This window comes from Podarcis raffonei, chromosome 13 (genome assembly GCF_027172205.1).
Source record: "Podarcis raffonei isolate rPodRaf1 chromosome 13, rPodRaf1.pri, whole genome shotgun sequence".
Taxonomy (NCBI): Eukaryota; Metazoa; Chordata; class Lepidosauria; order Squamata; family Lacertidae; genus Podarcis; species Podarcis raffonei.
In genome coordinates, this window is record NC_070614.1 from 28,956,444 (window position 1) to 28,966,945 (window position 10,502).

Consider the following 10,502-nt stretch of genomic DNA (forward strand, 5'->3'; position numbering starts at 1 on the left):
AAGTTCTTAAATAATCCCCAAACATTCTGATCATTCAACTATTCATCAGAAGAGTACCTGTTTCATATATCTTACTTTCTGCTAACTTTGCTGTACCTTTGCTTTTTCAACTTCTGTGGCATTGAGTTACTGATCTCAATATCAGTAGTTTGCAGATGAATGTTGATGAAGTGTACAAATGTATTTTTACTGGTGCTTTGCTGCTGCTTTATTAAACAGGCTGTACCTCTTTTTACAGTTCAGTGCCTAAGAACTACCAGCACATTCTGGCTTTAGCATTTGCTGTCAAAGAGATCAATGAGAATCCTAGCATCTTATCAAACGCCTCCATGGGCTTCTATATCCTCAATAGCTACTTCACCGCAAGAATGACTTATAAAGCTAGCCTTAGCCTGCTTTCCAAACAGAAGTTTGTCCCCAACTTCTGTTGTGATGGCCAGAACAAGCTGATAGCTTTAATTGGAGGATCTGTCTCTGAAATCTCTGCCAATATGGCCATTATTTCAGCAATCCACAAAATTCCACAGGTAAGCTCTAGAGATACCACGAAAGTGGCACATGTGGAAATGGAAATTGCCTCAGTTTATATGTTCATTTGTGGTCAGGAATGGAAATCATGCAAGCACAAATGATCTTTATTCATTGTTGTTGTTTTCAGTCCCCAAATGATGACATACACATGTATAATTTTTTCTGATGTTTCCTTTATGTTGAAATAAAATGGGCATTGCATTGAAATGATGTAATGACATCATTAATGACATAGTTACATAACATTTGGGCACAGCAGACAGGGATATGAATGTAGTTCTTAGTGGCAGTGGCATGGAAACAGTGCTGATTGCAATGAATACGGGTTAGAAACAAACTGATTCTTTCCTGTATCCCTAGTCTTGATTTCAGCACAGCATTCAAAAAGTTCAAAAAGTTTCATTAGAAATCTGTTTCAATGCAGACTATATGGTAATATCATTAGGTTGACTGAAAGATAAAGAATGGAAAACTGCTCTGAAACTAACAAAATGCAAATAAACAAAGTGCCAAACTAAGGCAGAAAAAAATTCAAAAGCAAACCTTTGGATAGGGGACAACTGGCAGAACAACAACACACCTGAAAGAGATATAGTAGACCAATGGTTCCCAAACTGAGCATGGTGCTCCACGAAGCATTTCCAAGTGCTCCGTGAAGAGCTTGGAAAGAAAAATAAATAAAATAAATGTAAATAAAATAAACAAAATAAATGTAAAAACAGCCCCAAATGCACATGCATAAGGATGACAAAACTGCTCCATGAGGAATTTCTCTCTTGAAAAGACTCCCACCACACAAAAAGTTTGGGAACCACTATAGTAGACCAAGAGCTAACTATCAGTTACCACTGTGATGCAGCTGCGGCAAAGTCTTAATGCAATTTAAGCTGCATCAATGCAACCAAAGTGCTGTATATTGAGAAGTAAAAGCTGAATGTTATTTAATTAGCACACCTCAAGTTTAGTATTGGTTGGACAGTGTTCTCGAAGCTACAAACATGAGTCTGACCAAACTGCGGGAGGCAGTGGAAGACAGGAGTGCCTGGCGTGTTCTGGTCCATGGGGTCACGAAGAGTCGGACACGACTAAACGACTAAACAGCAACAAAGTTTAGTATTATGTTCAGTCCTAAGTGCTGCACTTTATCATAGATAAAGATAACTTGAAACAGCTTCAGAGGAAGACGGTGAAGATGGTCAGGAGAATGGGGAGAAATGCCTATGACAAAAGCTTGGATGTGAACCTTACATCCCTCTTCAAGTACAAAACGTCTGAATAGCTGTGACATTGAAGAGGGAAACAAATTGTCATCTGCTGTTCCAAAGCGTAGGATAATATTTTGGAACAGCATTAGGAGACTCTTCTTAATGCTAAATGCAATTCAAATATAGAACCAATTACCAAAGGGTCCTTGCTGGAGCAGTGCCAGATTTAGGACAGTGTAGATGGTTCCCCCTCACAGGACACCAAGCCAAGGGGGCTCCAAATTGAGAGGATCTAAAATTGAGCTTGAGGGTGTGTGCATGCCAAAGTTGGGGTTCGCTTAGAGTATCCCCGGAGTTCTTCAGGCAGAGCCACAAAAAGTCATATATCGTGGGTGATATATAGTGATTTCCTGCATCATGCTAGATTTTGCACTTGATTGCCTACGGGACCTTTTCCAGCTCTAGGATACAAAGACAGACCTTTTTGTTATGTGAAAAATTACTATACGTTTTCTTTCAGCTTCCTTATGGATCATTTTTCACAGGACAACATGGCAAAATGCTACTTCCATTTTTGTACCAGATGGTACCCAATGAAGCCCATCAACACATGGGAGCTGTGCGGTTATTTCAGCATTTCGGATGGACGTGGGTTGGGCTCTTGGCTGTGGCTGATGACAAAGGGGACCGCTTTCTGCATACAATGGTGCCACTGCTTTCCCAGAATGGCATATGTTATGCCTTCATAGTAAGAATACCAAAATGGAGTTATATGGATGAACTGATAGGCTTGCTTATACAGCAGCGGAAAAACTATGAGATTCTCATGGAGAGAAAAGTCAGTGTATTCTTTATATATGGAGAACCTCCATCCTTTCAGGTTTTGAGAGTGTTGCTTTTTCTAGCACCTTTCTTGTCACTGCCACCTCTGGGCAAAGTGTGGGTTGTTACCTCCCACTGGGATTTTGAATCACTGTCTGTTCAAAAGAATTGGGATATGCAAACCTTTCATGGTTCCATATCCTTCACTGTTCATTCAGATCAGCCATTGGGATTTCAAAAGTTCAATGAAGGAATAAGACCTTTCTGGGCCAAAGGAGATGGTTTTATCCAGGACTTCTGGGAACAGGCATTCAGCTGCTCATTAAAGAAGTCTAATGGACAGGAGGAGGAGGGGAAGAAGAGTTGCACTGGAAAGGAGAAGCTAGAGAATCTTCCTGGAAATCTGTTTGAAATGCACATGACTGGCCACAGTTACAACATCTACAATGCTGTCTATGCTGTGGCACATGCTTTGCATGCCATGTACACACAGAGCTCCAGATACAGAAGAATGCAAGAAGGAGGGAAACTAGGATTTCAGAATGTACAACCCTGGCAGGTAATGACAATTAAACACAATGGCAACGAAACAGACTAGTTTATGGCCCAGAGATAAAGGCAACTCGAAAACTACAACTAAATCAGAATGAGATAGCTAGATTGGTGACTGGGAGCGGCCGCCTGGTCCTAAAGGATCTCCATTGGCTCCCAGTATGTTTCTGAGCACAATTCAAAGTGTTGGGGATGATCTTGAAAGCCCTTAACAGCCTTGATCCTGTATAATATTCTATCATCATCATCATCATCATCATCATCATCATCATCATCATCATTTACACCCAATCTCCACCCCAATTGTTCAGCCCAGACACTGAGGTTCACCTCCAAGGGCCTTGAGGTGGTTCCCTCACTGCAAGAAGTAAAATTACAGGGAACCAGGCAGAAGGCCTTTTCGACAATGGCGCCCTCCCTGTGGAATGCCCTGCTATCCGACGTCAAGGAGATAAACACAACTTGTAGAAGACATTTGAAGGCAGCCCTGTATCAAGATGTTTTTAATGTTTGACATTTTATTATGGTTGTATGTGTTGGAAGCTTCCCAGAATGGCTGGGGCAACCCAGCTAGATGTGTGGAATATAAATAAAATGATGATGATGATATTATTATTATTATTATTATTATTATTATTATTATTATTATTGATTACATACCAACAGTTGGGAAGTATTAGGCAATGGGGGGGGAGGGCTATTCATTCTTACAAGTAGCACCAGACTCATGATAGACTAATGACAGTTTTATCAACAATGGGTCAAGAAATGACAGCTAGAAATAGTGAACTCATAACCAAAAAAGAGCAGGACAGACTTTTAAGAATGCTAAATATTAAATTACTTTTGAGGCCTACGTAAGTATCTCTTTGTCAATATACTCTTCCAAATTAGGTGCATCACTTTCTAGGTAACACCATATTCAATAACAGTGCTGGAGACATTGTGTACTTTGATGTAAATGGAGAATTAGTGGCCAGTTTTGATGTCACAAACTGGATGATGTTTCCCAATGGCTCGGTGGCTAGAGTAAAAGTTGGAAGACTGGAACCCCAGGCTCCTCCAGGCAAAGAGTTAACCATTCATGATGACCAGATTGTCTGGCACCAAAGCTTTAATCAGGTGAGACATGGCATCAAATGATTGAGTAAATAAGAGTCAATATGCTCAATTTTCAAAAAGGCAATGTTAATGCTTTTGAAAGCATCTTATTGCATTAAAGTTTTAATTCTAAAATCTCACAGAATCTCTTTATTCCATGAACAAGGTCTCATCTCAAAGAGACTTTGTCATCTTGGTTGGTAGAATACACAACTCCCATCATCCCAGCACTTGAGACTACCTACCTTTTGTAGGTGCTTGTTTTGACGCAGAGCAAATTGAATGAGAAAGATACTTAGATGTATGGTGATAATGTGCTTGGAGAGCAATATCAGCTCATGCTATTTCTGTTTGCCAAAGTGGCTCTGTCTCATTCACCCCACTGGGAATTGCTGGAACTGGACTGGAGGATCCTAGGCTGGACAATAATTTTACTGTCAAGGAGCATAGAATATCATCATGACTTGGCAGGTATCTAAACATGGATTTGAGAGGGAGGAAGCTGTAAAATGTGATGTTCAAGCATTGCCTCTCAGCCTTCCATTTGTAGTCCAATGTATTCATTTTGGCAACGGTGTACAGTGGTGCCTCGCAAGACGAACGCCTCGCAAAACGAAAAACTCGCAAGACGAAAGAGTTTTCCGTTTTTGAGTCGTTCCGCAAGACGAATTTCCCTATGGGCTTGCTTCACAAGAAGAAAGCCCATAGGGGAATCTCCGGGGACCTCTTTTAAAATGCTGGCGGTCGGCAGCAAAACCCTCCTGTCCCCGGAGCTTGCGGGGTGGGAGGTGGGGAGAAGGGCTTTTCTTCCCACCGCCAGCCTTCAGAACAGCCTTCTGAAGGCTGGCGGTGGGAAGAAAAGCCCTTGTCCCCCCCCAGCCTTCAGAAGAGGTCGGGGGACAGACTGTCCCCGGACCTGGTCTGAAGGCGGTTTCCATAGGAACGCATTGATTGATTTTCAATGCATTCCTATGGGAAACCGTGCTTCGCAAGACGAAAAACTCCTGGGAGGAGACATAGATGGCTGGGGGAGGGGGATGACCTTTAGTCTTGGTAACTGGTTTCATGGAGTAAGACCCACAGGGAATGAGCTGCTGTACTCATTAGGTTTTGAAACTCAGCCAAGTATGTGAAGATTGTGTTTTTTTTCTAATCAAGGTTAACTCTAGCTTTGAACATTGTGATTTACTGACCAGCTCGCTCTGTGACAGTAATGTGCCTTCATATCATGCTTTGGGATTAAGGGATTCTCCATACGCAAATAAATACAACTGTAAAAATTAGAAATAAAAGCAATAATAATACTTTGGCATGTGAAAAGTACGTATTGAATTTTTAAAGTGCTCCACCTACATTATTGCAATAACACCTATAACCATTTTGTAAATTACACACGAGGATTAAGATTGATAAATAACAGCATTTCCAAGGACAACCTTCTATGTTCATGACTTGAGAAGAGGTCTGCATCACAAAAATCTTGGGTTACACAGAAACATTTAGCCATTACCAGATCAGTGTGATCACCAAACATTCTCACTTTCTCTTTAAAATTATGGGAGTCCTTTCTCCTAGCGTTGGTGAAAGGACTGCAAGAACATAAACATAAGGAAGATGTTGGTTAACATTTTTACATTTTCTACTTATGACCGCCTCTACCTGAGCCTGATCCAAGTCGTGACCGCAGCAAACCCGGAAGTAAATACCGGATTTGCCGTGATTCGTGCACACACAGAAGCAGCTTCTGCCGTTTGTGCACATGCAGAAGCGGTTGCCGCCGTCTGCACACGCACACAACGGTGCTTCTACCAGTGACCCGTTTTGCCTAAAGGACGGGCTGCCGGAACGGATTATGGTGGTAAGTAGAGGTTCCACTGTACTTAAACAGCTCCTCCTTTTTTCCAGACATGGATGCCTGCATCGGTTGTCCAGAAGACCAGTATCCCAACAACAACCAAATTGAATGCATTCCCAAGATTCTAGTTTACCTTTCTTATAAAGAAACTTTAGGGAATATTTTAGCTACCACTGCTATTTATTTCTCTTTGATCACAAGTTTAGTTCTTGGAATTTTTATGAAGCACAAAGACAGTCCCATAGTCAAAGCCAACAATGCAACCCTTACCAGCATCCTCCTCATCTCCCTCCTCCTTTGCTTCCTCTGCTCCTTACTCTTCATCGGACAACCTGAAAAGATCATCTGCCTTTTTCGACAAATTACTTTTGGCATCATCTTTTCTGTGGCTCTTTCATCTGTGTTGGCAAAAACCCTCACTGTGGTCCTGGCATTCATGGCAACCAAGCCAGGGGCCAAGATGAGGAAATGTGTGGGGAAAGGGCTGGCAAATTCTATGGTCCTTTCCTGCTCCTTCATTCAAGCAGGCATTTGTGCTCTTTGGTTATTTACTTCTCCTCCGTTCCCAGATAGAGACATGCACTCAGTGCATGGAGAGATAATACTAGAATGTAATGAAGGTTCAGCTACCATGTTCTACTGTGTCTTGGCCTATATAGGCTTCCTAGCCTTTGCCAGCTTCATTGTAGCTTTCCTAGCCAGGAAGTTGCCTGACAGTTTCAATGAGGCCAAATTTATCACTTTCAGCATGTTGGTGTTTTGCAGTGTTTGGTTGACTTTTATTCCAACCTACTTCAGCACCAAGGGAAAATACATGGTGGCTGTGGAAATCTTCTCCATCTTGTCCTCTGGTGCTGGATTACTGGGTTGCATATTTTTCCCTAAATGCTACATCATTGTGCTGAGGCCCGAGCTGAACAGCAGGGAACAGCTAATAAGGAGAAAACAATGAGACAATATAAAAGCATGTCTTTATGGTACACTGTAATCTATATTTCATTAAAAAGGACTGTGGCAAGGATTTATGGGAATGTGTGAAAGTGTGCCCCACAACTACTCTGTGTTTCCCCATCATATTTATTGTACAGGTGATCATGGTTGTAGGGGGTATTCTAAGAATTAAATCATGGATGCTTCTATTGGAGAACTTAGCTCACATTCCTTTTGGCAGAAATGAACACAGCACAGCTGACTTAGATTTAGCATATACCTCAGTTCTCCTCATGCCCTCATTAGTATTTCTTCTTCTTTCATCCTGTCTTTGTATAAACCCAGAAAACCAGTACAGTGATACCTCGGGTTACATACGCTTCAGGTTACAAACGCTTCAGGTTACAGACTCTGCTAACCCAGAAATAGTGCTCCAGATTAAGAAATTTGCTTCAGGATAAGAACAGAAATCGTGCCCCAGCGGCACGGCAGCAGCAGGAAGCCCCATTAGCTAAAGTGGTGCTTCAGGTTAAGAACAGTTTCAGGTTAAGAACGGACCTCCAGAACGAATTAAGTACTTAACCTGAGGTACCACTGTACTGCTGTTGATGCAATGTATCTTTTCATTTGTGGACAAGGAAATGAATGATTTTGAGACAATTGGACATCAAAGAAATATTGTTTAACAGAAAGTGGAGGAGAGTTGGATGTTATCATTTTGTTTTAATGCAACTGGCAGATGGAAAATAAGAAGTCATTTTTTAAATTTTAAATTGTTTCCTTTCCTTTTCTCTCTCCCCCCGCCTCTCTTTTCTTTCTTCTTCCTGATTCTTCCTCTTTCTTTTCTCTTTTCTTCATTCTCTCTCTTCTCTGACATCCTCTACTCAGGGCTTTTATTAGGGTCCAGGAGTGATAGATGGTTGATGGAGAGACCCTGGATGGGAGGCAAGAAAATGTTGGTTTTCCAGGGTGCGAGGTTAGGAGGAGAAAGTGGCTACTACCTTCTGTGGGTGGCAAGGGTTAAGAACTACCTTTAAGAGAGGATACCTTATTCTATTTGTACTTTTTGTAGCTTTTTAGAATAAAAAAATTACATTAGTTTTCTATATCTTACTGTATTATGAAAAACTTTAATAAAAATCTTAACACCAAAAGAGAATGCCACAACCCAGCCCTTCTACAGTTTGTGACCTCCAGCTCATTCTGTTAAGTGGGACTGTGAACTTCTGCCCCCAGATTGCCCCCTGTTGCCACACTGCAGACAGAGGAAGAAAGAGAAAAGCACCACTTACACAATTTCCTTAGAAATCCCACAAAGCTGTTTACAGAAGGAGTCTGTCATAATATTTGACTGTGCACATGACCTCGGATCTTTCACTCTCCCTGACTTCCATGGAATGAATAGGCTCCATGCCAAAAAACAAAACGAAAGATCACCTCAAGGTTAAGCAGACGACACGTGGCAATTTATACACTTCTCCAGAAATACCAGTTCCTTTTCTTTGGTGGAATTTGCATTAGTAATTGGCCACCCTCCTTGATTGTCAACTGTTCCACCATTCTTTTTACATGTAGTGACGTGCTTCAGATCCTTCCTAGGAACTCAACTCATTCCTGTTTTGTTTACTCTATGCAATTTGAAACTGTAGGAGAGGCTCCTCCCCCCAAGAGAGGTGGAATGGCTCTATAAAAGAAGAAGATTAATGCCCTCAAAATGAATGTCGTTCCAAAGCTTTTATACATTCTTAGAGGATTACCAATACATGTTCCCAAATTTTACTTCCAAAAAACAAATCAACTATTTAGATCGTGCCTATGGGGTACAAAGCCACTAAAACTATCACTACATAAAAAATGCAACTTCCAACTAAGGAAGGTGGCTTTGGTCTCCCAGATCTGGAACTATATCACCAGGCCTACATGCTGAGTAAGACTAACGATTGGAGAGCTAGCAGGAATCCCAGCTGGGCTACTCTCGAATGTAGTTTCTTTGAACCTCTTGTAGGGTGGACTAAACTCGGCTCCAAATTTATGAAATATCCTATTATCCTGGAGACTATGAAAGCACCTATAAAAATTTGAATGCATATAAATAAAAATAATAAGGAGAAATTAACAATATGGGCCAACCCAAAATTAAAAATTGGAAATCAAGTAATAATTTGGCAAAATTGGATGAAAAAAGGTATTTTGACATTGAATCAATTAATTGATGAAAATTACAAATTTGTGGAATATAAGTAAAGTATGGATTAACCAGTGAAACACAATGGCAATACATCCAATTGAAACATATGTTGGAAAGGCAGTTTGGCCCTGACGCTCTAGCAGCATCGGAAACACCCATGCTGCTACAAGATTTAATTTCGGCTACAAAAACAAAGAGCTCTACACTTGCACTATATAAAACCCTACTCAACAGGAAGAAATATGATTTAGAATATGATAGACAAAAATGAAGAGTTAGGGGTACAGATAACAAATGATATATGGGAGTCAAGTATAAAATCAACAGAGATAGCCTCTATGGATCTAAGACTAAGACTTACTCAGCAGAAAATAATATTCAGAGTCCACTGGACTCCAGCAAAACTATACCATAAGAAAATAACAAGTGCAGACAACTGCTGGAGATGTGGGAGTAAAATGCGAACTAGTACATATGATGATTAATTGCCCGATGATAAGATCATTTTGGTGCGAGGTGAGGACATTTATAGCAAGAGTAATAAAAAGAAATTGTTATTTAGGGGAATTTAATTTAATTCTAAATTATATTCTGGAAACGTGGGAGATTACAAGGGGTAAAAAAAAAAGGATGTACCATGCCATATTAGAAGCAAAAAAACTTGTTTTGATGAATTGGAAGAGCCACAAAAAGATTCCATTGAGCACATGGATGGATAATATGGACAGACTAGCTACATACGAATGAATTGCATGTCAACGCAAAATAAGAGTGGATAAATATGAAGAAATCTGGAAGGAATATTTAAGTGATAAGGCGGACAGTGGTGGGAAGTAGGGGGAGGAGAGGTGGGGAAATATTGCTAAAAAGCTGTAGTCATAGGTATATCAGTGTTTAAATCTGAATTGTCAGATTGTGTTATTAGTGTTGTATGTGTTTTTTGCGCTTGCGCGTGCGCACACACACACTTTCCCCCTCCATTTTCTCCCACTGGATTTAAAGGGGAGCGGGCCGGCAGCTTCAGATTTGGAGGTTTGGAGCGGAAGGTTATAAACAGTTACCTGTCTGAAGGCAGCCTTTAATTGTAGGGCAGTTTGGTCCAAGTATTATTTAAAGATAAAGAACCACGTGAAGGGCAAGCAACGGCTTGGAAGTTGCCCATCGATACTTAGAACTTGGACAGCAGAGTGAGCAAGCCCAGAGATCAACTAGTCACAGTCTTCACTATTGTGAGATGTACTGCATTTCTATTTATACTATGGGTATGAAAAAGGATACAGAACATGCTGAATGGCACCTGCTGACTAGAGGCCGGAAT

At 40.8% G+C, this 10,502-nt stretch overlaps 1 protein-coding gene across 1 annotated transcript; it reads left to right on the forward strand.

Moving 5' to 3' along the window:
• Window positions 1-329: 329 nt before the first annotated feature.
• LOC128400315 (vomeronasal type-2 receptor 26-like) lies at window positions 330-7,068 on the forward strand. Its single transcript, XM_053362468.1, has 3 exons — window positions 330-527; window positions 4,005-4,232; window positions 6,293-7,068. The coding sequence occupies exons 1-3, from the start codon at window positions 330-332 to the stop codon at window positions 7,016-7,018; spliced, it is 1,152 nt and encodes a 383-aa protein (XP_053218443.1). The 3' UTR covers window positions 7,019-7,068.
• The last annotated feature ends 3,434 nt before the right edge of the window (window positions 7,069-10,502 follow it).

Excerpts from the sequence above, each read along its gene's own strand:
- LOC128400315 (XM_053362468.1), top strand. The coding sequence starts at position 330 with ATGGGCTTCTATATCCTCAATAGCTACTTCACCGCAAGAATGACTTAT. Across the intron at positions 528-4,004 it reads CAATCCACAAAATTCCACAG|GTGCATCACTTTCTAGGTAA; the intron begins GTAAGCTCTAGA and ends CTTCCAAATTAG. Across the intron at positions 4,233-6,292 it reads GGCACCAAAGCTTTAATCAG|CACAAAGACAGTCCCATAGT; the intron begins GTGAGACATGGC and ends ATTTTTATGAAG.